The sequence below is a fragment of the Necator americanus genome, chromosome IV (assembly GCF_031761385.1).
Source record: "Necator americanus strain Aroian chromosome IV, whole genome shotgun sequence".
Lineage (NCBI taxonomy): Eukaryota > Metazoa > Nematoda > Chromadorea > Rhabditida > Ancylostomatidae > Necator > Necator americanus.
Window position 1 is genome coordinate 14,724,611 of NC_087374.1, and position 27,347 is coordinate 14,751,957.

At 40.1% G+C, this 27,347-nt stretch overlaps 4 protein-coding genes across 6 annotated transcripts; 2 read left to right on the forward strand and 2 right to left on the reverse strand.

The window, feature by feature from the left end:
- Positions 1-424: 424 nt before the first annotated feature.
- On the reverse strand, positions 425-6,784 carry RB195_001295 (uncharacterized protein; the record flags this gene model as incomplete). Of its 2 annotated transcripts, XM_064198009.1 has the most annotated exons (21): positions 425-506; positions 1,112-1,296; positions 1,348-1,563; positions 1,643-1,781; positions 1,860-1,984; positions 2,038-2,214; positions 2,306-2,454; positions 2,990-3,096; positions 3,152-3,265; positions 3,337-3,446; positions 3,538-3,666; positions 3,718-3,828; positions 3,928-4,050; positions 4,168-4,257; positions 4,623-4,727; positions 4,791-4,891; positions 4,956-5,031; positions 5,630-5,777; positions 5,971-6,041; positions 6,106-6,336; positions 6,704-6,784. In XM_064198009.1, 21 exons carry the CDS (start codon positions 6,782-6,784, stop codon positions 425-427), a joined length of 2,670 nt encoding a protein of 889 aa, XP_064053889.1. The 2 variants fall into 2 exon arrangements, with proteins under 2 accessions (XP_064053889.1, XP_064053890.1); XM_064198008.1 differs by lacking the exon at positions 6,704-6,784 and having other exon boundaries at positions 6,106-6,327.
- Positions 6,785-7,982: 1,198 nt separating this feature from the next.
- On the forward strand, positions 7,983-9,391 carry RB195_001296 (uncharacterized protein; the record flags this gene model as incomplete). Its single annotated transcript, XM_064198010.1, has 2 exons — positions 7,983-8,041; positions 9,241-9,391. The coding sequence occupies 2 exons, from the start codon at positions 7,983-7,985 to the stop codon at positions 9,389-9,391; spliced, it is 210 nt and encodes a 69-aa protein (XP_064053891.1).
- A 3,712-nt stretch (positions 9,392-13,103) lies between these two features.
- RB195_001297 (uncharacterized protein) lies at positions 13,104-14,861 on the reverse strand (the record flags this gene model as incomplete). The annotated part of the gene is made up of 5 exons (XM_064198011.1): positions 13,104-13,210; positions 13,689-13,802; positions 13,868-13,948; positions 14,652-14,751; positions 14,808-14,861. The coding sequence occupies 5 exons, from the start codon at positions 14,859-14,861 to the stop codon at positions 13,104-13,106; spliced, it is 456 nt and encodes a 151-aa protein (XP_064053892.1).
- Positions 14,862-15,189: 328 nt separating this feature from the next.
- RB195_001298 (uncharacterized protein) lies at positions 15,190-26,580 on the forward strand (the record flags this gene model as incomplete). 2 transcript variants are annotated; one of them, XM_064198012.1, is made up of 29 exons in its annotated part: positions 15,190-15,233; positions 15,457-15,572; positions 15,635-15,755; positions 17,098-17,174; positions 17,237-17,379; positions 17,642-17,757; positions 17,875-18,065; positions 18,141-18,312; positions 18,401-18,509; positions 18,578-18,694; positions 18,762-18,875; positions 18,943-18,999; positions 19,512-19,600; positions 19,657-19,732; positions 20,133-20,252; positions 20,830-20,948; positions 21,018-21,171; positions 21,272-21,430; positions 21,989-22,155; positions 22,219-22,390; positions 22,459-22,561; positions 22,618-22,711; positions 23,433-23,565; positions 23,984-24,075; positions 24,131-24,319; positions 24,927-25,009; positions 25,083-25,204; positions 26,247-26,402; positions 26,470-26,580. In XM_064198012.1, the coding sequence occupies 29 exons, from the start codon at positions 15,190-15,192 to the stop codon at positions 26,578-26,580; spliced, it is 3,516 nt and encodes a 1,171-aa protein (XP_064053893.1). The 2 variants fall into 2 exon arrangements, with proteins under 2 accessions (XP_064053893.1, XP_064053894.1); XM_064198013.1 differs by having other exon boundaries at positions 17,642-17,742.
- Between the last annotated feature and the right edge of the window lie 767 nt (positions 26,581-27,347).

A 27,347-nucleotide genomic window follows, 5' to 3' on the forward strand; every position in this document is an offset into this window, starting at 1 on the left:
TTGCACTGCATTATTCTCAGTAGTCAACAAAAAATATGAATGAATAAGGCGTACCACCGATGAAGAAACAACATTCTCTCCGTTTCATTATCAAACAAAGTGGGTCATCAATAACGCCTGATACTCGCACAACCTGCGCGCCATCACAGACTGAAAGTGGCACGAAAAAGGGAACAGCAATAAAAAGGGAGATAAAGGTAAGTTACGAGAAAAAAAACTGCAAAAAAGGGGAATGGAGGTTAACGAGACTTGTTTCTAATAAGGGAAAAAAAGAAGGCTACAAAGAAAAATAGTGCATATCAAGCCATAGGAGGAATATGAGTGAAGAACACTTGCACTTGAGGTAGTTCTTATAAGAACATAAGACAATCACCATAATCTCCTCAAACGTAAAAACGCTATCCTATTAAATCGAATCCTCGCTTCAGTCATCATCAATCACAGCCAGATCCTTCTCGATCGCTTCCATTCGTTTTTTCTGTTTACGGTTGGCTTCTCGACCACCACTAAATTTTCGAACAGTGCACGCCGAAAGTACAATTAGAATCATGTGATAAAGATATAGAAAGCAACAACGACCATTGAATAAGAAGAATAATGAATAAAAACCACCACTAAACAATTACCCAAGTAATTACGTATTAAATTATGGCAAGTGTTTTTCAACATTCTAGGAGCAAAAAAAAAATAGTGCGATAAAAACCCAGATTACTCTACATAGTTCTCTATTTATAACCTACAATATAATTTATATTTGGCATGTTTTATTACTTCATTTATATTTTTGTTTACGATTATTGTAACCTTATAATTTGTCTTTTGCCTCGTTACCTAAAACCCGAACTTGAAAGCGTGTTATTTTGATTTCAGTAGATGATTGCAAATTCTGCAAAGACGGTTCAATTTTCTCAGCAGCTTCAAAATTACTTCAAATTAACTACCCAGTGCCCCTCACTCATGCGAAAAGACCTAAGAAGATGGTTTAATGTCTTTCTGCAAATTTCCACTCAATATCACTTTGGTCCACTGCTAGCTACCGTTAATTTAGTCGGGCACGATCAGATCCTGGGTGTCTAACCCAATATTATCGGTAGAGTAGATCAGCGGTTACCTGAACTTTTCTGCGGTTTTCTCGCGCATCTCTTCTACGGAATCATCGCTCTTTGCCCACTCCAGAACTAATCTCCTTCCATAAATATGTGTTGAGTGAACTAATGCGTCGAAGGCGCGTCTAGCTTCTGGGACCGATATGAAATCGACGAAACCGAAACCACGGTGTTGAACTTTGCTGCCAACCTAAAAGGAAAAGCAGACTTTCGACAAATGGTCTATCTCAAAGTAACAAACCTTGTTCGGTATTCGAATACTCTTAACCTCTCCAAAAGATGTAAACAGACTCTCAATTTCCCTAATACTAGCTTGAAATGGAATATTTCGAACGAGTAGTTTCGTGCATTTTCCCTGTCCACTGGTTGATATCGATTTACGCTTCAGAGCTTCTTTATCAACTAATTCTCGGTTTGAGATCTTGAGCTCCAGGCAGTGGCCGTTCAGCAGCTCACCCTTTAAAAAACCGAAAATTCAAACAAAAAATACACAACGCATTTGAATTCTCTCACTTAATATTATGCAAGAATCACACCTGCATCTCTTTAATTGCACGTTGAGCCTCCGCTTGAGTGTAGAATTGAACAAATCCAAAGCCCATAGAAAGACTCTTCCCTGGATCAGCAGGGTTCAACTTTTTCGAGACTTGTGCAGATTTGATTCGATACTTCTTCCTAGAACGAATATACAAATAGAAAGCATGATGTTGAGATTGGTTTCTTTAAAGCTGAAAAATACAGATAACTACAAACCCGAAGAGTTTACTAAGGTTTTCATCAGTTGTTACGAAGGAGAGATTTTTCACGAAGACTGTAGCACCGGACTCTAACACTTCATCGGGATCATTGACTTCAACATCTTCTAGTGTGTTTTCCATCTAAAACGGAAACAAGATGAGATTTTATAAAAACCGTTATAAGGAACGAATACCTCCTTTACATGGTCGCTATTATCCATTGATGTGCTAGCTATTTCCACTTTTTCTCCACGCTCTCCTTCTTCCTCTTTCGTTCGTTTTGCGGCCTTCTTCTCTTCATAAGTCATCTTTTTCGCTGCATTAATCTCCGTTTCTTGATTGTTATCGTTTTCACGTTCATGTTCTGCTGCCTTTAATTCCAGAATAAGAAAACGACTATATAAAAAAGGAAATAGTCCTCGAAAGAAAAAAAAAACTACTGCGCCAAATTGTGATTTTTACCTCATCCTTTATTTTTTCACCAAATACGTCACCAGGGGCCCATTCCAGGTATAGCGGCTGAGTACGGAATCGAGAATACGCCAACGCTTGGAACGCCTTTTTGGCATCGACTGCATTACTCATAACAACAATAGCGCTAATGCCCCCTTCTGAAATATAAAAAAGAGGATTTTATGGAAAACAAAGGATGGCTGTTCAGATGATAGCATTGAATGCGAGATGAGAACGTATTGAAGACAATTCTCAAGATAAAATGTTTCCCGAATATTTGAGTATGCAGAGGAGAAATTACTCAAATATAATCTGGTCAGAAAGGTCACTGATTCAACGGTTGAAGAGCAAACATCAAAAAAAAGTTGGAAAGTAGCTCGGTTGATAATCATTATCCCTAAATTAGTCTTTGGTTCTTTTTAAAACTTTTCTGGTGTTCTATCTACACCTTTAGTGGGAAAATGTAGTCAAGAGATGGGAGGCTTGCTTACTTCAAAACATTTCTGAACATTCGATAATTTGGTCATAGTTATGATGTCTTCCAGGATGCAAACTTTTTGTTTGTTGATTGTACTCGGTGAGTAACGGTAAATTAGATAAAGAGGCAGTTGAAAAGAAAAAAGTAAAGTATTCTAACCACTACATACAAACAATCAATAAGAAATGTTTTCGAAATGGAGTAAAACCACTAACCAGGAGGCATTAGAACTTTCTCTACATCACCAAACTTCCCAAACATGCGTTGCAATTCTTCCACATCCACACCAGCAGGTAGATTTTTAGTTATAATTACTGTATCACTGAAACTGTCATTGAATATGAAGTAAACTGAAGATTGCAGTACTGAATTTTCACCTCCTTTTAGCTGCTGGTCTAGAAAAGGCATCCAGGCAAACTCCGTTTGAAATGAAGAACTCTCTTGTTTCACGGACAAGTCTAGTTTCAGCGAGAGCAAGACGAACTCCAGCACTGAAATGAGGAAAATATAAAGATGAGCAACAAAAGAGAACGGGTGTTGCGCACAATCCAAAAATTTTGACCTTTCTCCTGTTTCCGAATTGAGGAGATCGCCCTTCTCTACGCCCAGTTTTTCAGCAAGAGTGTCTGCGATAGCATTAGGGCCGAGAAACAGTGCATTCCAAGAATGAGACTTTAAAAAATAACACAATAATAAAAATTGAGACTGGTCAAAAATAATAATAGATAACTCAAATGCAAACTATTTGGTGTCTCAGCCTTACCTTTCCAGCATTCGCTTTCAATTTTTTAACTTTTTCTTTTCTATAGGAAGTTTTTTCGTTGGCTCCGATTTTTTCCTTGTCATTCTTCTCACGTTTTTCTGACCCAGGAATTATGTGAAGCATCCTGCCCTACAATTTGTCAATTTCTTTTGATCATGTAAGTTGTAAATAGAAAAGAACCTTGAAGATCTTTCCATCGCTTGAAGAATAGGCTGCTACAGCAGATTCCGGAAACACGAATTCAACTATGGCGAATCCCTTACATTTTCCCGTCTTCTTGTCAATAATAACCTGACAAATATGTAAAGAAGGGCTTCAGTTTAAATACTCATTTCAATAAAAGTAAAAAACTCACAAGAAATGTACTATGTAGTAACAGTGCACACCCACCTGGGTTTCAGCTATTTCTCCAAATTTTTTGAAAAAGAAGTGTAAGTCCTCTTCTTTTGTTGTGAAAGGTAAATTGCGCACAAACAACCTTCCTGTTTCCAAAATCTCTTCGCGAATCCTAGCCTAAACAATCAATAAGCAAATCAGTTTAGTCACCTGGTAAAATATCATGTAGACGTGCAGCTGGTGAAAAACCAAAGTGAGTTTCACACAGTAACTGATATTAAAGTGGGAACATACCTCCTCGCTATCTCTACTAACGGTAGTGGCCTCGTCACATTCTTGTTGTTCGCTCTCATCCTTTTTAACATTCACTTTTGAGATTGTGAGCTAAATTTGAGAAAAAAGAAGTTTCGTGAAACAAGGAAAAAAAAACTTAATCTTTTTTTTTGCTAAATGCTTTGCACCGCAATATAAGCAACCTGTATTCTTTGAAGACCTCTGAAAAAATGGAGAGGAAAAAGTTCACAAACAAAGATTTACGACTCAGAAAATATTTGTAGAAAGGTCAAAATGTCGATTCTAGTTCAGATGACGTAACACTGGAGACGACATATTTCTTCCCGAGCAGCTTACGAGCAAATTATCCATTCGCCGTCATCGAACGGACTTTCAAGATAAGTACTGCGTATAACGATACATTTCATCGCACTACTAGAAAAAAAGAACTTACAAAATAAGAAGAACAAACATACTCTATAACCTCCTATGTATTCCTGATTTCTTTGAAGAACTCTGCGTACGTCAGGCGGGCGATTGAATGTGATAAAAGCAGCAGCAATTGAGTCGTTTGCTACAATCTTGAAAGAGGAAAAGAAATTTCATCAATCTACAAATAATGAGGATGAGAACGAAGAACTCACCTTCATTGCCTTCACACGAACAGGACTCAGCCATTCTTTCAAATTCTTCTGCTTTATTGACGACGGTAATCCGGTGAATAACAATGACAACGTGGTATCCCCTACGTACAAAAATAATACTCAAAAGCTGATAATCTAATCCAAAGAAACGAAATAAGAAAGTACCAGCAATGCCTTCCAGCAAAAGTTTGACCAGATTGTTGTTTTCCCCAAGATTTTCAACGTTGGTGACCTTTTGATGCTAAAAGACATTTAAAAAGAAAGAAGATGTAGAAGAACGAGAAGAAAGCGAAAATGAATACGAAAGAAAGGATCCAATCTATATGAAGGTTTCTGTAGGGATAGCAGTGAAAAACTAAGGAACTACACTGGATGTAAATGGGTTTTTTAATCAAATTCAGAAAAAAAAACAAAAACAAATGATATGCAAGTAAAAACTAATGTTCACGTGTACTAGGTTATATTTAAAGTTTAAAGTCGTATACATATAGTCCTATAAACTCATCTAGGGTAAAGTGTCGTTGTGGGAGGTGGGGGGACACCCAGTGGCGTCCTTATTTCTCGACGTACATAATCAAATAAATCGGGGCCCTAAGGCAGAAGCATTAGTCTGAAAAGATTTATGACATGTAAACTTAAGTTACTAAGAGAAAAAAGTAAGTAAGAGGTTTGGGAAATAAGGACGTCACTGAGTGCCCCCTCCCAACATACATTTTCCCCTCATTTAAAGTTCGTCCGAGATAACATATTACTGTCGGAAAACTAGCTGACTGTTTGTTTTGCTTTGTTCCACTTATTACCAGTAAAACAAGAAGCTCTCAATAATTCAACAACCAAACCTCTTTATTCGTGACACCTTGAGCTTCTAGAAATTCGCGGTATTCAGGATCGATCTTCTCCTTTTTCTTTAAGGGCTCAGAAGTTTTTGCCCCGTCCCCATCTTTCTTCATTTGTTGTGGTTCGTTCTCATGTTTTCTTTTATAAGCACTGAATTGAACGTCATTAGAAGGAAAGCTTTTCAGTATAACAGAAGAATAAAATATACGGAAAATGAGTAAAAAGAACTGTGTCTGTGCATGCAAAGAAAAACATCATAGAAGTACTATGTTTATTTGAAGGAAAAAGACTTTGAAGCCATTCGAGCATCTTCAAAGTAAATTCTCGATATTTTCATTTATACCTGCTATCCTTTGAATATTGGCTCCATGCGCGAGGTTTGTTTGCATCACCGAATGGTTTACATTCTTCCACCTATAAAATAGATAAAGTGAATGGAACATAACTCACGGAATGTTGAGGCATTGATTTGATCTACCTGCAGACGTGAAGAACCCATATAGGAAAGATTCGTTTCTCGCAGCGCCTTCCTAGCATTCTCCTCGTTGTCAAAACCAACGAATGCGAATTTCCGAAATTTCCCCTCCTTGGTGTACTTTAGGGTACAATCGCTCAAAGTACCGTACTTTTTGAAAAAAGACCTCAAATTTGCCTCCGTACAGTTAGAAGGGAGGCTTTTCACTATCAACCGCGTTGTCATAAGTGGGATCTGTAAGTTACAGATTCCAATAACAAGCAATAATCACAATAAAATGAAACATAGAACAAAGAAAAAACTCTAAGCTGCAGATAAAAGATGCTTCGCACAAACGTGACTGGTGGCATTGGAAACCAATTTCGAACACTGATATAGGGTATAATGTAGTTGGGCGGGGGCCCTCAATTGGGTCCTTATTTCAGGAAGTAAATAAGTAAATCAATCGGGCCCTACTACCTAAGTATTAGTCTTGGACGATCTATGATACAAACGATCTCCATGTAAAATAAAGTCACTAAGAGAAAAAGTAAGATAGCGCATCCAGAACTAAGGACGACACTGATTCCCTTCGCTCCAATCAACAACACTTTTCTCCTACCTGATCTATCTTATCGAAAAATGCAAGAGGGAAAGCGAACGGTGGCGAGCAAATGGAAAAGAACCCCTGACGTGAAGTCATATGCGGATACCGCAGCTGCGGTCAGAGTATCGGCTGACGTGACCTTTTGGGCCACATGCAGTGCTTCCAGCTCCTGCGCCACCAGGTTGTGACGGTGCTTCACCTCACAGAGGTGTTGTAAATCTTTCAAAAGTCAAGCAGAGAATTGTGACCTGTCAGATTTTGGTTTGGAATAAAGATGAGAGACAGAGAGATTAGTAGTAGGGAGATTAGTGCGGACAAGGGGTTCGTTGTTCCGAGCAGCAATTTGACTCTGTCACGAATTCGCTGGGTTGATTTCTAGAAGTTCTGCATTTTTGCCTCTTTCTCTCCAACGAAAAAGGTCATAAATTCGTACATACAAGTATGAGTTAAAGTCATAAAAACCGCAATGAAGAAATCTTAAATTACAGATGTTTGTATCTTCTAGAGTTGATTTGATGGCTTATGAGCTCCGTGCAGGAGACGCAGGATTAATCTTAACTTGCCAGAACTTTCTTTCTCGTCGCCAGCGTTGAAATATGTATTGTTCGCTAGAGACTTTTGACTCATTTGCCTTCGACGAAACTTACTTCGTACTCAGCGAGCTTGAATCTATTTCTAGATCGCTTTGAACTCATTCTCTTCGTGTTTTGTCGAGAATTTCGGAACTCATCTTATATATTTGGCGTGAATTACTACTCTAACGATGAGAACTTTGGTGATCAAGAGCGGAAACTACAATCAACAAATGTTGTTTTTTCGTGATTTCCGCAAGCAAAATTTTACTGTTTCGCCAAGAAGGCGTTCTTGACAGCCATACAGTTTTTCTGAGTTGTGCTTGTACAATCGAAGTTGTTTCATCACTGGTCCTGTTCCTCGAAAACTCCAGTCTACATACATATTTATAATATAGATGCTTTGTAATATGCAGCTGCTTGCAGAATTAAAAATAAGCTATCGAAGACGGTAGATGGCTTGTCAATCGATCATGCTCGAGACTATATTTCGATCAATCAATCTTGGGTAAGCTGCTCGCTGCTTTAGTTTGCGTTATAAGGTGAAAGAATAGGCAGAGTTTGTTCAGCTATTCTTTTTCTCCAAAGTAGAGACTAACAACTGTTTCCGGATAATCTTACAAACGTATTTCCAGTTCACACTTCCTGCATATCTTGTTGCCATGACTACGATAGGCTAACCTCTAGCCATACTCACTATGAACCAAAAGTAACCGTTTTTGATGCGTCCTGTACTCAACTGGATCGATAAAGTTCCTGAAGATGAAGGCCACGAAGGCGGGTAGGTTCTGTTTTTTGTTGCTACGTTGGCACCTTTTTTTGTGATGCCGTTTTTTTAAAGTTAGCCTTTTTTGTTGGCAAGTTTTTAATTCAATACGTTCATTGTATTTGAGTATGTTCTTCTGCGGAGAGAAGTAATAACTATTGTCGAAGATGTAAAGTGAGAAAAAGTTGACTTTGAAGTCTTTCCATTGGTCATGATATTTTAGCGAATTTTCCAGGACAATATGCCAAAACGCGCGCCTATTTGTTGCTAGGATACTGAAGGGATTGTGGACATAGATCGAATTTCTTTCTAATTCGGCATTTAGCCTCAAATGGAACATGCGATAAATGAGCATTATGCTATCATCCTTTCGCTGACTGTTCGACTGATCTGAACTGAGAACTACAGCTTTCAACAGCATACTGTTGTCAGGGATATCCCATGCTAATAAAGCAAATGTTGTACTGTCGGGTTTTGATTAGTTGCGCAGGTCATACGTCAAAATCACTTGCATGCGCATCAATCTGTTGCCATATACTAGGCTGATAGTTTGTTACTGTGTAAAGTATCTTGCTGAAGCATTTATTTACTAAGAAAACCAATAAGAAAAATCACTACGATTCTCTGAAAAAAGCAGTGCAAAGTATTTGTGGATTTAACATTTTTCGTTATCCTTCAATTTAGCCGTTATTGACAATCCAGTCTGATTTCTTTTAATGAAAATATAATGGATATAGTCGGGTCAAAACTACCCGAAGCTCACTGAAGTCACGTAGGCGGCTGCGTCCGAAACCGACCGTTGGAGTTACCAGTTGTGTTCGAATCAGGACCACCACTAGTTTCAATGCAGCGATGAGCGGGTGGCCATAACCACTACGTTTCACCGCGCGCTTCTAGCGCAACCGTTTACAGAACAGCACCGAGTCTCTGGTTGTTTTGACTCGATTACATTTAGAGTAGAGCTTGTAGATTGGCTTTTGGAAAACTAATTGTCAAATTCATCCGATCTTTAGAGGAACAAAAACGACGCTATAGCGGAGAAGGCATCGGGCTCTTGCTTAGAAGCGTTAACACATCTATAGTGAACTGCGGAGGTGGATGGCGGTAGCGGGGATCCTTACACGATCCAACTGCTCCACCGTACCGCTTTGTGCGCAACCGCTTACGCAACCGTAAGTGCTTCATCTCGTTTTGACTCAACTATAAACGTATAGTCTAGTCAAAACTACTCGATGTTGCATAAACAGCGGTGATCAAACCAGTTCGGTGGAGCTAGCGCTTGTGATCGAAGAGGGACACTTGCTGGCTTCACCCAGTTCTGCAACAGTGGAATGGGCGATGGTCCCGCCTCGTTGCACTGGCTAGACCGTGGTGCTTTCAAGCCAGCTATCGCAATTACCGTATGAATCAGGTCGTCTTGGGGTAGTGTTAATGACACCGCTTTCCTTTTAAATACATACGAAATCGCAGAGTTTACGTAGGTCTGGCCAAATTTAAATCAGTGGCACTAGCACTTCATCCATTGTTAAAGCGTGAGTCTAGTGTCCACGATTACTTTTGGTTGGATTTCGTAGACACTTCCATTTTTCGAATATCCAAATCTTTGTCTTCACTATTTTACCTGTACTATCTACTAGGATATCTGGTGGCTCTGTTCATGTCCATATAGAAGAACAGTAGTTCGAAACGTTTGTTGAGCAAAAAAAAAAAATACGAAGCAACCAACATTTTGTTTCGACAAAAATGAGACGGTGCAGGTTCAATGCCCCGCTGTGTTGAGTTGAAACTACTTCTAAAAGACGAAAAATTCAATCATACGAACTTTTCAGCAGTTTAAATAAGGATTTAATGGAATTAAATGACCAAAAAAAGCTCAGATTCTATGCACATTGCTACAACATCGCCACTAATCTCTGTCCCAAAATCTGTCACGATGGACCGACCTTGGGAGTAGGCAAAATTAAATTTTGATAATATCATTCGAAAACAAATGAGCTGCTGATTTCAAATATACTTCAAGAATTTAGTTTTGACAAATATGTGGCCTGAAAACAAGCAAAGCTTCCCCAACCTCTGTTAATTACTTCCACACCTCAGCAGTCCTGCAATTGGCATATCCTGCGGATATATCTCGGTGGAAGGAAGAAGTATTCATGGGATTTGCGCTAATTTATCAAACTTAGACGAAATTTTCATCATATTAGTAATCTGGAGGTTATTTTGAGCATTTTGGAACCCGACATTATATATGTATTCGAAATTTCCATTCTCTCCGGAAATTTACAGAAGTGCTCCATTGAAGGTTTATAAGGACATTCACACATTCCAAGCTGTGGAAAATCTGCTCGGAAATTTTCAAAGTGAACAATCTGTTCTTAACTATAGTTCAAGTGGTAAGTATCTAGCTTTGAAGGTCTCTAGTTTTTTCAGTGTCAAACTTACAACTTTGTTATATTTCGTTATTTGTTCCACTTTTTGAACAGCTGTCGACTGCTTAGAATTAACGCTCAAATCTCGCGACCTGGCAGCTATCTAGGACTCTCCTTTCTTCACAAGATGAGGTTCAGGCATTTGGATAACCCCTGTTCGTGGTTTTCGAGTGACCAAATCGGAGAAAATCTCGACTATTTTCACAAAAATGAGATTTTTGCAATTATGATTTTTCGGCACTTGAAATAGAGCGTTTTTTCTTGCAGAAAGACGCTCTTTCGAATAATGCTAAATTCACTCCGATTTAAAGAATTTGGAATTTTAACGCTGACTCTGCCCACTTATATGGCGGACAATATCATATAGCTGCAATGGTTATCGCGGCCCAGGCACCTCACACCTCCACGAGGCGATCCCTCTGGCGATTTCGCGCCTGCCATTATGAGGCACAGATGCCACTATTATTGGATATAAGCGAACAGCGACGAGAATTCCTCGGTTCTTACTCATAAGAACTGTATAGCTTCCTCATTTTCACAAGCTTTCGGGTAGAAACACAAGCAAATGAAAGAAATCTACCGAAAAGAAAGACAAGCAAAGAAGGGATTAATAAATACAAATTAAGGGACATTACTGAGGAAAAATCTAAAATCTTAGGACATTTCATGTTTTGCAGTTTAATTCAGCTAATATTCAATGCTTCTTTGTTTTCCCCTCTCTCCTTTTTCTTTTGGTATTGGTACCAGACTTGTTCTGGGAGGATAAAAACACGACTTGATCATCGGCTGGGTCCCGCAGGTTATAGGGGTTCGTAAACCTCAAACAATTCTGAATTGAAGTAAACGCAGTGGAGCTTCTCAAGCGTATACACCAGCGCAGACACTTTGCCCCTTATCCTTTGTTTCGTTTGCTAGTCAGTTTCCTTTCTAGACGTTTTAAATTGACACTGCTCTTCTTATGCGTAAGAACAACAAAACAGGGAGGTCGCACAAAACAGCTGTATGACTATTTTCTAGGGCAGACCTTTCTCTGTCAAACAATACTTGAGGTATTCATCCAGGTCCTCTTATTTCGAAGTTAGTCGCGGTCTTCCAGACCTAACAGTGTGCACACAATCTGAGCTTTTTTGTTCATTAAATTCTCATTCAAAATTCAAAATTTCATTAAATTTAATCCATGTTTAAGCTGCTGGAAACTATGTATAATTAAACTCTTCATCTTTTAGGAGTAGCTTTTCTCTTCATCTTTCAGGAGTAGCTTCAAGATTCTATATCTTTTGCAAAAGTTTGGCTCAGTGGGATGTTGAACCTAAGTCCTTCCTTTATCACACTGTCGAAACAAAATGATTTTTTCGTTTTTTTTTTTTTTGTTCACCTGTAATTCGGCCTATGCACCTGACTCTTGATGTTTCCATCTTACTTTCCTACGCCCGGAGCGTAATATAATAATTTGTGACGTATGTAATTATTTAATACTTTTTACCGTAATATTTTATAATGTATGTAATTATCGAAGGGCGGGTGTGGCGCAGTCGGTTAGAGGTCCGTTGTAGCCACACGGTCGAGGGTTCGAAACCGCCCTAGCGCAAACCAAGCCTTTCATCCCTCCGGGGTCGATAAATTGGTACCAGACTTGTCTGGGAGGATAGAAAACACTGACTTGATCATCGGGTGGCCCCCACAAGTCATTGTATAGGCCAACACGCGTTCCAAAACCTCATCGATTACGAATTCCAGTAAAACGCGTTGACGCATCCCAAGTGGATTGATACGCCAGTGACTTTATCCTTTATCCTTTTTATGTAATTATCTAGTACTAAGTAGTACGCCCACCGCATACTCCCTTACGACATCCTTCACGAACCCCTCCCTTTACGACCTGTAATGAGAAAATCCCATCACACGCGTGATCCTGATCACACCTTCTTTTCACACTTGATTACATCGAGTTGATTTTAATTAATTGATGTTCCTACGTATATCAAATGTATCAATTCGCAGTGGATGAGTTTACAACATTTCTCAATGCAACATCTGCACTCCTACGCATACTGCGTAAATAATAGAGCGAAGCAAGTGGCTTGTTAGTTTGGTAAATATCTCCTTATTTTCTCTTTTAAAATCTAGCCAAACTAAGGAAGAGTGGGGTAATGGAGAGCGGAGATGCTCTAGTGGTTCATTGTACTACATTTGAACAGTTTAAGCAGCAGCCGTGGTTTTCTCTATTATTATTTTTTGAAATGTTTGGATTTCTTTGGGCCTTTCTAAGCGGACCATATGTGCTTGCGCATTTCTTTGCATCATTTATCAATTTCTCAGAATTCTGCTCTTTCTGTTATACTTGGCTCATTATATTTCGAAAATCCTAGGAAGTCATGCATATGCTCGTAAATCTTTAGTTCGTGGTTTTGAAGACGTAAGCGACCACATCAAGTAGCCCGTTTTAATTGTGGTACTACTGTAGCTTTATTATTCCATTAAAATGTTTAACTGCAGTAGGTTTACGTGTGCCCGTTGCCATGCACAGTATAAACAATGTTTGAGAACTAAAGATGCATTAAGAGCGTTGCCCGAACGCTCCAGCCAGCCCGTTGCTTGTTTGATGTCATATATGGTGTGATACGAAAGAGATGTCGGCGTGATGACGCCTACTTTCCGAAGCGAAGAAAGTTTGGTTTACGACCAAATCGCAAGAAGTTGGGGTCTACTGAGCGTTTGCCAAATCGTAGGAAGTTCGGATCGGCTGTGGCTCGTCCTGAAAAGGATAAATTCCGTGGTAAACGGCTGCAGATGGTTTCCGCCTGGAGAGAATCGGCCAGATTTACTTTCTGGAGACCAGAGATTATGTCTAACATCTACAATTAAGAATTGTGTCAACGCCGTTTAGTTCTTGCGATTATTTGGTAGCGAATTTTTACAGATTTTGCCTACTTCTAGTCAGTTTCTATCTTTGCTTTCTTGGGAAAATCTTCTTTTTGCTCTGTATTTAGGCTACTCTGTCGCTCAAGAATAAGTAAGATGGTCCTTTGGAAAATGCTATGTAAATCTATATGCGGTTGCTCTAATTTCACTCGCGAACTATAATGCAAAAATTGGAAATCTCTGTAGCTCTTACTAGAAGGACTCTTACTAGCTCTTACCTACTCATCTTCAAAGGAGACAAAAATTCTTTGCTCATTTTCTGACTGGTTGAATTCATGCCTACGACGTTAACAAATGAATAAAGTACCAACCAAAACGAAGGAAATTCGGATCTCCGGCGGCTTTGCCAAATCTGAGGAAACTAGGTTGATTTCGCCCGAATCGCAGGAAGTTGGGATCTGAGCCTTTCTTTCCGAATGTGATGCCTAAAAATAAGGAATGGCAACGAAACGAATTTCCGCATTAGCTATTTTTAAAAAAAAAAACTCACTTCTACCATAACGCATGAAGTTCGGTTTTCGCTTCTCCATGAGCCTCAGAGCTTCGTCAGCATCTCCGTTGCATGTTTCTCCTGAACTTGGTTGGTTAGATCCACATTGTGGGCATGATTGAGGACTTCATGTCTCTGCTCAAATATGAGCATGGAATTTCATTTTTATTCGGATTTTTTTTTATTTCATTTTAGTTTTCACATAGTTCTACGACAAAATTACAAAGCCTTCAAAAAAAAATTTGTTTTCACAGAAGAGCACACATAAAAACCACTTAATAGATACAAACCTGCATAACGAAAAAAAAATCAGAAAGAGCTAAGTTACAGGAGAAAATAACTTCATTCATAGTACTTCTTTTTAGTAAATATTTGTTGCTGAGTGCATTTAAAATTATTTGGGGAGGTTTTATGTGTTAAAATAGTTGAGCATTCATGTTGTGCACTTTCATTTCGCGGCGTCTGGGCAATATGATTGGTCTATATTCAGGTCCTGTCACGAATCTGCACAACCTCTGTTTTTATATAATTTCAGCTCAGTTGACATTTGGGGATCCGTTTGCATTTGAGGATTTGGGCTGTTACGAATTTTTACAAGTGCAAGTCGAACTTTAGCGCCTCCATTTTCCTTTTCTCTATTTACCATGCTTATCTGCGATATGAAGAGCTGGCCCCTTTTTTCTTCTCATATCGGGTTAGCTAGAGCCGGCACTACTATGTAGCGTGTATTATAAGTTTCGACGGATTTTTGCACCATCAATTTTAAAACACTTTTAGAACAAACCTAAGTAACTCATGACCTCCGCTTGCTCCATTGGTGATAGCATATTGAAAACGATGCAGAAGTCTGATTGTTCTCCAGATGAACAACACTCTGCTGACACCTGAAAGATGATAGCTCAACAAACAGTGCACCAGCAAATGAAGAACGGTGACGAACCTGTGCAAGAGCACCGAGCGTTAGGAACAACCCTACTTGCAGCAGGGTCGGCATGTGTAATAACGCTTGACGATAAACGTCCAATTCTTATAAAGCTCGCATAATTCGGTTATTGCAGACTGCGCCATTCGTCCATATGCTCCCCCCTCCTCCCATCACCTATTCGCTGGTATCGACAATGAAAAGTATAATGAAATTATTAACAAGGATCTATTTGCGATAATGTCATACCACTGATCTAGTTGAAGACTGCTAGGAATTGTTAGGGATGATGTGGATAATCGTATTTGCCCTATAAATAGATAACATATTTGCCATTCATTTATGTGTAAAAACGTCACAGATAAATTATTTTGTATGTGATGCCTTGTAAATAATAGGTATGGAAAGATGTCAAACTTCAGCGTTCATCGGACTCCGAGCAATGTACTGAAGAAAAACTTGCAACCTAATTACCTAACTTCCAAGAGTTTCTTCGGCCAAAAAGTTTATATTTCAAATCCGTGCTTTATATGGAGGTCCTTCTTATATTTGGATGTCAGATCATTTATGGCTTTTGACTTTGATTTTTTTTTATCATACCACCGCGTTAAGAGGCCACTCATTTTTTATAATAAGGAATTCAAAGTTAACTGATATGACCGTTTAGACACTGTGTCTACGACCTGGCGTTCAAACCGGACGGCTCCGAACTTCTCGTTGCCGCTGATAATAAAGTGATCATATATGATGGTATCGATGGGACTTTGTTGCAAGTGTTAAAAGGTTGTTGTTTAAATACGACGCTTTAGTCATTTCTTCCTTATCCTTATTAACAGTTTTTTAAGGGCACAAAGATCTTGTCTATGCGGTGGCGTGGTCCCACGATGGTGGAACCTTTGCATCAGGAAGCGCGGATAGATCAGTTATTCTGTGGACAGAGCAACATGAAGGAACCCTCAAGTACAGGTAACTCTTTGTAAAGCCTTGTGGCATGGTTGGGTGCTAGATTGCTACCAACAAAGAGAACAGCAACTCTCAAGCCGTATCGATTTTGATAAGCTGTACACGAGGTTGTTAAACAAATTTATTGGCTAACGTATCAGCAATATCACCTTCTTCAGAGCCTGAAATGGGCGATTCAATCTACATGCTAAACGACCAACCTCTCCACAACTAAACTGATAAACTCCATGCCTACTTTTTCAATCACCAATTTAGCGACTACACTGAATGCTAACATTAGATCGGAGACGCTTAGCATGCCCAGCTGACTGATCGATCACGGGGGCGAATGGTTCGAATGTCTCATTCGAATCGGAAGAATCATTCGGGATATGGCGCGAGTTCCCGCGTTATCGACAGACATTCGCACGGCAAGAACCGTTTGTAATGGACCTGAGGAGAGAAAGGAATAGCTAACTTTGGCTCACAAAATTGCTGTTTTTAATGGTTATGATATCCGAACGTCTGAAACGAGACGATACCGAAGTGAACGAACACGGCCATTGAAAACTCCACCACAGATAAGATACCTCTCTGCTTTCCTTATATCTCCGATGAAATGAGCACAACCATTAAGCGGTGTCTGAGGAGAGCAGACTTGGATAGCTCCGTTTCGGTCGTTGAAATACCACCGGACAATTTGAACCATCAGCTAATTCGGAATCGTTTGTACGATACCACCTGTACAACACCGAACTGTATTATTTGTCCCGCAGGTAGACCAAGAGACTGTTTGAGATCCGGAGAAGTCTACCTGATTTCTTGCACGAACTGTGGCGACGAGTACGTCGGTGAAACGGCACGACCGCTGTATGTCCGCATCAAAGAGCATATGAAGGATAGGTTACGAGAATGGACACCTTTAGGTGCCCATAGAGCACAAAAACACGATGGAGCCTGTTTTGAAATTAGGGTCCAAATCTTAGCGCATGAATCTAAAACTTTGGCTCGAAAATCGCTGGAGGCATTTTGGATCCAAGCCAAAAACTCTAAAATGAACCGCAAGGGCGAGTGTCTGTCGATATCGCGGGAACTCGCGCCATATCTCGAATGATTCTTGCGATCCGAATGAGACATTCGAACCATTCGCCCCGTGATCGATCAGTCAGCTGTCCATGCTAGGCGTCTCCGATCTAAGGTGAGCATTCAGTGTAGTCGCTAAATTTGTGATTGAAAATGTGGGCATGGAGTTTATCAGTTTAGTTGTGGAGATTTTGGTCGTTTAAATTATAGATTGAATCGCCCATGTCAGGCTCTGAAGAAGGCGATATTGCCGATAACTTTTCAATTCTTATTCTTTTTCAAGCCATTCGGATGCAATACAGTGCTTAGCCTTCTCTCCGGTTGCTCCATTGCTTCTGAGTTGTGCTATGGGAGATTTCGGTGTGTTTCGCAACATCTTTGTAGAATATTTCTTCATAAAAGAATATGTGCGAAAAAAACAGGGTTGTGGTCTGCTGATGAAAAGAATGTGCAGAAGCAGCGAATCACTGGAAGATGCGCTTCATGTGCATGGAGTCGTGATGGGACCCTTTTCGCTATTGGGACCCACGATGGATTCGTACACATCAAGAAATCAAGTAGTTTTGTTCGTTTTATATTTTATATTTGAAAAAATTATATTGTTCGACTATGGTGTTATGATGCATGCTCTTGCCCAACAGTATCCGTTGCGAAACGTCCTTCGGAAGTATCATTGTGATCTAGATTACAACAGGATCTAAAATGTGATCCGGACAGCTTCTAGGCTGTTTTCATTACTCCTTATTATTATCAAATCAAGAGTGCTAGAGATCTGCTTCATTGATCGGGGTGGGATATAAATAAATTTACAAAAGTTACATTTTCAGCAAAATGATGATTATGTTGCGAAAATTGAAAGGCCTGGAGGTGAGGCTGTGTGGGCTATCCGATTTTGCGCGCCTCGACCGCAAGATGATGCATCAAGAAGGTTCTATGATAATGAGTAATGTTTCTCTCTATTTTCCTCTTTAAACGCTTTTGTTACTAAAAATTCACGTCGCCTCTATTCCTTTTTCTCACCTGAAGTGCTTTTCGGACTAGCCTCATTGTAAAAATTCAGATCTTCCTCCGAAATCCTGGTAGTTACTGACTGGAATCGTAGAGTGGGATTCTACGATTTGGAAGGTAACCCAGTAAAACGGGACGATATGGTGCTCAGCTATGATCCAACGTGTGTCGAGTTCATCCCCAGCGGGCAGTTCTTGTTAATTGGAGGATCTGGACGACAAGTCACTCTCCATACAAGATTAGGTAGGAGGGACATATCAGTGTTGTTCTGAAAATTCAGAAATCTTTGCCTCCTCTCCTCGACCTCTACAATTGAAGGTACTGAGATTGGTACGGTTGCTCAGATGGACACTTGGGTGTGGTGTATACGTGTGAGGCCGGTCTCAAATCCAAATACAGTTGTCGTTGGCTGCGTAGATGGCACCATTGCTTGCTACAACCTAATGTTCAGCACCATTCACGGACTTCATAAAGAGAGATATGCTTTTAGGTGCAAAAGTTTCACATTCATCTTCTCTAATTATTCTGTTTATGCTTTTATATAGATCGTTCTTCAGGACAAACTACTTGTTTTTCAGAGATAACATGACTGATGTTGTCGTTCAACACTTGATTCACCACACTATGACAAGAATCAGATGCAATGACCTCGTGAAAAAAGTCGCAATATATGGACACAAATTGGCGGTCAGCACTTTCTCTACTCCGTTCTTAATTGTTCTACTAATTTCAGAAGCAAAATAATAGCCATTCAGATACAACTCCCAGATCGGCTTCACATTTATCGTCAAATCAAAGGCGATGGAGAGAATGAGCAGCTTGAATACACGCTAAGTGAACAAATCAACAAAGCATTTGATTGTTCTTTGCTGGTAACATCTTGTTTATTTCTAAACGTATTTCGCCATTCATCGTCGCTGTAATAGTTTGTTGTATTAGGTGGTGTGCTCGAATCACTTGATACTGTGTGATGAGCGTCGCCTCCAGTGTTATGATCATAAAGGTCTCAAACAAAGAGAATGGAGACTTGATTCCGCGATAAGATACATCAAGGTATGAGTATTTCTTCAGTGGTGTAGTTTTTCTTAGAATTTTTTTTTTGAAACGCATGTGTTTTGAGGTGATTGGTGGACCACCCGGTCGCGAAACCATACTGATTGGATTACGCGAAGGCCAGGTTACTTAACAAATTTCACTTGAACCAGCAAATATGTTGTAATCACCCGAAATTTGTACTAATGTCCTTATGAAAAAAGTTCGAGGCATTCTCAAGCGTGTTGTTTCGACTCAATTTGTTAGCCAGGTTTTCATAGTTGAACATAAGTGCGCTTTCCCACAACCGTAGGACACCAGCTTTAGTAACATCTTTTCTGTGCACTCTACTTCCCCTATTCTATTCTTACCGTAATGATATAATAAAATTACAGTATGCAGTTTTTTCTCACAAACATATAGTCGACCTAAAAATTTTTCTTCAAATGAATTATATAGTTTTATATCTCTACATTATATCTCTTCGTTATACTTAAGCTTGAGAAACTTTTTTTTTGAATATGTTTAATTTTCTTCTGTTTTTTTTTAATTTGTTTAATGTTTAATTTTCTTTTGCTTTTTCTTCTTTGTAGTCGTTTGCTAGTTTGTGATTAACCAATATTCCAGGCCATTGTTTTGCTACCAAATTTGTTTAAGGTCTGTAAGTTGTTTGTTGACAATCCTTTTCCGGTTCACGTTCTAAAATTGAACGGACCAATAAAATGTATTGATATGAGTGTGACGAGGTAAGGCATCTGTCTTCATTCTGCGAGTTCAATTAAACCCGTTTACCGAGGTTTAGAAAATACATAGCGGTAGTTGATGATAGTGGATTGTGTGCTGTTTTTGACGCAAATACGAAAGAAGTTCTATTTGAAGTGAGTTTGTTTTAGAGAGCACTATGTTAGTTGCTTAAAGGCATCAAACCACGAATCTGGGGTGGTGCGGGTTTCGAATGGGTTATGTCTATACGGAATCGTAGATTATGGAGAGAAGGGTGATTCCGTCTATTTCTTTCTAATTGCCTTCCTAAAGATACGGCTTCGAGCGTTCTGGCGCGCTATTTTCTACAAGGAGTTCGATTGGAGCGCATCAGCCTTGTGCACGCGCAGGATCTGTTTTGTTACAGCAATTAGGAAGAAAGGAACGGAATCACCCTCCTCTCCATAATCTACGACCCCGTATAGGAACTCTCCACCTAAAATCCGCACCACCCCAGATTCGTGGGGTGATGCCTTTGAGTTATCTACGAAAAAAAAGCCTTTAAAATTTGCTTAGGAACCTAACTGCAATAGTGTCGCATTTAACAGCGACAACGAGGACATAATCTGCTACTCGGGCAACTCGAAACTCACTGTACGAGCAAGAGGATATCCAGGACACCAGCAAACGATGTTTGTAAGTGTTTTTAGTGTTCCCATTTTGTAACATATTTTCAAATTACCCAATATGCGGCGCAAATCTGTTCGTAATTACTCAGATGTTCTACGCATGATGTTACAGTGTTTTTTCTTAAACGTTAATTTTTTCATTGTGCATTCTCATTCTAAAATACTAATCCCTTACAACCACCATTTCCTTGGTTTTTGCGATGTAATTGTGACCAGTCATCTCCTTGCGCTCTTGGGCCCTTTTTTGCAAATTAATACGAATTTTTACGATTGCTAGAAGATATCATAAGAAGTGGGTTCGAATGTTTACGTTTGTAACAAAGCTCCAGAAGGCGAGTAGTTCCTGCGGCTAATTGACCAGTTTTTTCTATCCTGTTTCTGTTCATATACTTCAATCAATATTATTTGTGAAATCTGCTCATCTTTTGTGTTGCTCCGACTTATTCACGTTTTTGATGCAAATATTGCTTTTCATCTTCCCCATCTTGAAGCATTCCCTCCAAAATTTAAACAAAAACAAGGATAGTTTCTGCAAATCCCTTTTCATTTATCCCATTTATCTATGAAAAGACATCCGGTTTCAGGGGTTTGTCGTGGGATTCTCCGGCAATAAAGTCTACTGTCTTCATATCTATGCAATGCAAGCGATTGAGGTCCCATTTTCTAATCAGCTCTATCAGTACATCGAAAAAAAGGAGTACCAGTAAGCCTTTTGTCATTTTTTCCGTAGTATGAAGAAGATAATCAGAGTATACTAGTTTGTTATACACAGGAAAGCGTACGAGTTGGCTTGCCTCGGAGTGACAAGCGAAGATTGGGAAATCCTCGCCAAGGAGGCGATTGAGGACTTGGAGTGCGGTATCGCCAAGAAAGCATTTGCTCGTGTCAAAGATTATCGCTCTCTGCAACTCGTTCATGAGATCAAGGTTCCTCATCTGACTCGACAAATGAATTGAAGATCTTGGAATTTGTTTGTACAGGGAGTGAAAAATAGTTTTAGAAAATGTTTACAAGAAGACAGTTCAGGAAATGATAGCCGCAAATGAACCAGAATATATACTTCGTGGGCATATTCTATGCTATGACGGCAAATTTCATGAGGCTGCCGCCCTATATCGTGAGAATGGCGATGATAATCGTGCAATGCAACTTTTTACCGATCTTCATATGTTCGATGAAGCACAGGTAATTTCAAAATGTAACTTCAGTTCAGAATCGTGAAGTAATTAATTAGCCCATGGAAGGACTTGCGGGGGCTAGCCGATGAGGTAAGTGAGTGTTTTACTTTCCCAGACAAGTCTGGTACCAATTTATCAACCCAGGAGGGATGAAAAGCTTGGTTGGCACTAGGGCGGAATTGAACATCCTATTGATCTTGCCGCAGCCACAGCCGACCCTCTTACCGACTGCGCTACGCAGCCCCACTTGTAAAGAAAAATAGTAGGAAATCTCTCGAAAGAGAAAGAAATGATTGCCTAAGTTGGATCAGTTGCAATAATTTTGAACCGCATAGACGAGTTCACAGCACTTTCCTCCCTTATTCACGTCCGTATTACAAGTAGGACGTGCTATAAACTCGCGTAGTTAACTGTATTTCTCAAAATCACTACTTATCCGAATTTATGAAGACTGAGTAATTATTTTGTGATGTGATTAGTGCTGAATTGAGTATTTTGTTTTAAGAGGATTTATTCCGTTTCACAAAAATTTGTCAGCTCCGAATGTTTGCGGTATTTCTTTCAGGAGGTTATGGCCAGCGCATCTGGTGAGACTCAGCGCATGTTGATGCGTAAACGCGCGGATTGGGCTCAGAATTCGAACCAGCCGAAAATCGCCGCCGAAATGCTCATTTCGAGTGGGGATCTGGATAAGGCGGTTCAGCTGATTACAGAGAATGACTGGATGGATTTGTATGGATTACTGATATGCCTCATATGTGGATGTCAATGTAATAGAAGCGGTTATTTTTAAAGGGCTATAAATGTGATGCGAAAGCTGGAACGCAGTGACGTTGACAGCCTACGTAAACTTGCCGGCTATTTCATTCGCAAGTCCGAGTTTAACTTAGCTGCAAAAATTTATGGGAATATCAACGATATAAAAGCAATGGCACAGATGCATGTTGCTGCTGGGCACTGGACAGACGTGGGTTTGAAAAGGTCTTGGATGTTTTTTTCCTACTGAATTAGAAGATTAGACCGAAAACACTGCAGGCATTCGCGATAGCCGATCGTTACCCAAAATTTGTTGAAGATGTGTACTTACCGTACGCAAGGCACCTTGCTGAACGAGATCAGTTCTTAGAAGCACAGAAAGGTCATTCGTGAGCAGTTGAACCCAATCAAATAGTTCTGGTAACATGTTGATTTCAGCATATCACAAAGCTGGTCGCGATCAGGAAGCTTTGAGAGTTCTCGAGCAGCTCACTGCAAATGCTGTAGATGAAAACCGTTTTGCAGATGCCGGGTAAGAGATTCGCACGGGCATAGGTGCGATAGGGAGAAGCCGGACCCTTCTCAGGTGAAGGAGCTCTGGCTCATGGGTTGCAGCTCAAGTGATGAGGATCTCTTCGCCTACCGTCCAAAAGTGAAGGGGGTCAGAGCACCGGCTCCAACTGTCTCATGTATGCATGAGACGTAGTCAGTGCGACGATTTTCGATTTGTAGACGACTTACACGTACTATTTTATAAATATTCGTGATAATTGAAGAATGGCTAGGAGTCAAACACTAGTTTTCCTGGTAAATCCATTAATTTCTTTCAAAAAATTTGGCCACTTTTCTTATAGTGGTTGTTTGTTCATGTTGTTGTTTGCTTGTAGCGTTTCCCTTATTGTTCGTTGTTTGATGTATCTTCATTTGTTATGACGATTCTTAATAGTAACAATAATACATACGTTAATAATTATAGTAATAATTATACATACATTTATATAATGCTGGCGGAGAGTTACTAATCTGAAAAGGATGAACTTTGTTAGTTTTCGAACAAGTGGACGTTTTCTGGGAATAACTAAGCTTACGAAGGTTTGACTGCAAAAATTCTTGTGGCAACGTCCTTCTTCTTTTATTCCACCCCACTTCTCGCCTCCTTGAAAGCTCTGCAGTGCCGACCCTGGTCACTTTTCTTAGGAAGAATCTGTTTATTTACAATAATAAAGCCGCTTTTCTTGATATATGCGTTTCAGTTACTACCACTGGCTCTTGAGCATGCAGTATCTGGAGAGGTCCAAAGACAATCCTTCGCTAGTTCCAAAATTCCAGGAAAGTGCGAAATTGGCCGAAGTCTACTACGCTTATGATGCTATTTTCTTGTACTGTGTTAGTTTTTCTTACATTTTCTCTAAAAAAAAGCAAATTTTTAATTTTTGGAAAGCAAAATTTACGTTGAAATAACGAAAGATTTGCAGAATTTCTTGGATAAAGCAGATGTTGAGTGCTCAAATAGAAATTGTTAGATTCTGAAATTTTTCCTGATTTTGATTTCTTTGTAATTGGGCGCGGAAATGCAGACGGTTCGTTTAAATTACAAATTGTCTCAAAAGATATAGAAAACAGAAGACGAAGCAAAGAAAGTAAGTGTTGTCTATCGCTAGGAAACTCGTCCTTCTTATTTGAAATTTTTTTCATAGAGAATAGACCGCAATTTTTACAGGGATTATGACTGTTAATATCAAAACTTTCTATTTGCTGTTTACTTCTCCTTCGTTGTGCAAATTTGCTGAATGTCTGTATTCAGAATCAACCATTCACGCGCCATAGTCCTGAAACGTTACTGAATATGGCCAGATACCTCGCTGCGCAAAAACCAGTACCGAATATTTCTCAAGTGTGAGCCGTTTACCAACGAAAATATTTACTTCTCACTTCTCCGTCTTAATTTCAGACTTATCAATTATACGATGGCCCGTATCGGTCGTGAACTGGGTGCATATAAACTGGCTCGCGATACTCTGGATCGGCTCGGAAGTCTTCGAGTACCGCCACGATTGCAAAGAGATGTCGAACTTATGACTGTTAACATTAGAGCTAAGCCATTCTCAGACGCGGAGGATCTATTGCCTGTCTGCCACAGGTTGCCTCCTCTCAGTTTGCTTACCACTTTCCTGAAGTGAATTTACTCAGTTTCCTTTCTTTTACTTAAAAGCAGCATACTACGAATCTGAGGTGGTGCGGATTTCAGGTGGAGCATCCGTATACGGGGTCGTAGATTACGGAGACGGTGGTAATTTCACTCATCTCTCCCTGCATCACTACAAACAGCCTCCTCCAGAATGCTGTTTTGTACGACGCCATCTATTGCACCGCTCCACCCTTGCGTCGCCTCCATCCTGCGATTCTTAGAAAATCAATTCGGACTGCCCCAATAGGAAGTAAGGGACGCTACGCGTGCAAGGGTGGGGCCCTGCAATAGAAGGTGTCGTACAAAACATCACTCAGGGGCCGGCCGCTTGCAGTAATTCAGGGAGAGATGAGCGGAACCAGCCCGATCTCCTTAATCTACGACCCGTGTACGGATACTCCACCTGAAATCAGTACCACCCCAGATTCGTGGTATGCTGGCTTTAACTTACTATTTTTCTGAAGTAAATTTACGCAGTTTCTATTGTCTGTGCAATTGTTTTTAATAAAGAGCTGTCCAAAATCCTGGAAGTAGATAACTATGAATATTTGAAATTTAGGTGTGGCCTGAACAATCCACTGACATGTGGAATGAAGTGTGTTCATTGTAAAACTGGGTTTGAACATTCTTTTGCTACATTTGGTGAGGTTTTTTCGAAACAAATATTTACTTTTTAAGATGGATTTCACATGCCAATTATTCTTGTACGTTTTAGAAATCTTGCCTTTGATTGAGTTTACGATCGATGAAAGTATTTCAACTGAAGAAGCAACGAGTCTGATAGAATCTGAACCACCACTAAACGACTCGAATTTCAACCCTTTCCAGAATATCTCAGTAAGTTTTCGTCTACGGTGAATAGCAGGTTATCTCCCCAACTATTCCTCAAACTTTTGGAAGCTCATTCGTCGGATTTGCCCTCAGTATCTCTTTTCTTACTCTCTTAAAGTTTGCGCTACAGTATATGCGTCCACGGTTAATTGCGTCAAATGATGAGAGAACTGAAGACTGAAATGTCGATCCGCGGCAGCCTATATTATAGAACAGATAGGACTTTCACTCAAAGTCTTAAAGACGGTGGTGAACTTTGGGCAAAAAACAATTAATTCTTGGGTTAGTGAACAGTTTCTCCTCTGTTCGAAGTATGGTGCAAGTAGTGGGCGCGTCAGAATCACTGGCTTTCCGAAGCGCTAGTAAACTTTGTTTTAACGAGCTAGCGCTTTTTGAAATTACAAAAAAAGAGAAGATTTCTGAAGAGTTAGATGTTGGAAGTTTTGTGTGGCCCAAATATGAGTCAAGCAACATTATTCCGTGTTGATTTGTTGCGTATGGCGTATCTTTCGTGCTGAAGCTGTGAACTTCGCACGTGCCTCCTTTGTGCACGCGGAATTTTCCAGTATGCAACCAACTCTCCACCTCGAGGATACCATAAGCATGAAGTTGGCAGTAATTTCAGAGTGGGAGTGCTTCGCATCAAAGTTATGTTGCAATCGACTATACAACAAGCTTTGGTGACAACAGATGAAGAGAACCTCAGGCGCAAACAAACGCGCATTCACTCGAAAAAAACATAAATAATTGTGATGGATTTTGTGCGATTAATTATCCCACCAACCTTTGAGTGTGAAGAAGAATGAATAATTGACTCATAAGAGGCATACGTGCACAAAAAACGATGGACTTGTCTTTGAAATCACAAGGCAAGCCATTATCTACTTACTGTTGAGTTTCTGGGATGGGTACGGTTCGCTCGCCTATCAGGAATTTTACAGGGTTTTTTTTAGATCTTTGGACACCATACTCGGAAAGTGATCCGCACTATCAGCACTAAATTATAGTTGCAGTTAAGGTCCTAATCAAAACAGACGTTGCTTTCCAGAAGAAATCCGGGGAGGTGTGCTTAAGTCGCGACGACTTGAATCGACTTGAGAAAGGGCAAGTGATCATTCTTCACCTGCCGGAGCCTCTTAAAACTCGTTTTTTGTTCAATCAAATGCCCTCAATTTCCGTGTCGAAGTGCCCGTCATGTAACAAGGTAGAAAGGAATAGTTTACTTTACATCGCTTTCCTAAGGGATCATAAAAAAAGAAGAAAAATTGCAGGTATTCCACAGCGACGATTTTGAGATGGCAGTACTTCAGGAAGGTCATTGCCCATTTTGTCGCAGTGTTCAGGAACGCCCTGACAATCCATACGCATTGGACGATCCTTAACTAGCCTGCATCAATGTTGAATATCGTGCCGAATTTTTCAATCATTATGTATTTGCGGGTTTTTCGCTCTTGGGAATTGTATCATTTAAATACTGTGTTTGAAATACTCTTCCGCACATTCTTCTCGCTTTCTTAGTCGTTTTGACCGAGAAGCAAACTTGAGATAGAACAAAAAGGCGAAAGGGATTACAACATGCGTGCGTGAGCTGCGATACGACAAAATTGCAAAATATCGCACGAATGCTCACGTCGCACCTCTTAAAGGCACCACCTCACGAATTTGAGGTGGTACGGATTTTAGGTGGAGAGTTCCTATACGGGATAGTAGATTATGGAGAGGGGGGTGATTCCGTCCGTTTCTTCCTAATTGCTGTAACAAAACAGATTCTGCGCGTGCACAAGGCTGGTGCGCTCCAATCGAAATCCTTGTAGAAAATAGCGCCCCGGAACGCCCGAAGCCGTATCTTCCTGGCCGTTTTTTTACGGCGATTAGGAGGAAATGGACGAGATCACCCCGTCTCCATAATCTACGATCCCGTATACGAATAAAAAAAGTCACTGGCGTATCAATCCACTTGGAATGCGCCAACGCGTTTTACTCGAATTCGTAATCGTTGAGGTTTTTTGGAACGCGTGTTGGCCTATACAATGACTTGCGGGGGCCACCCGGTGATCAAGTCAGTGTTTTTATCCTCCCAGACAAGTCTGGTTATCGACCCCGGAGGGATAAGAGGCTTGGTGAGCACTAGGGCTGATTCGAACCTCCG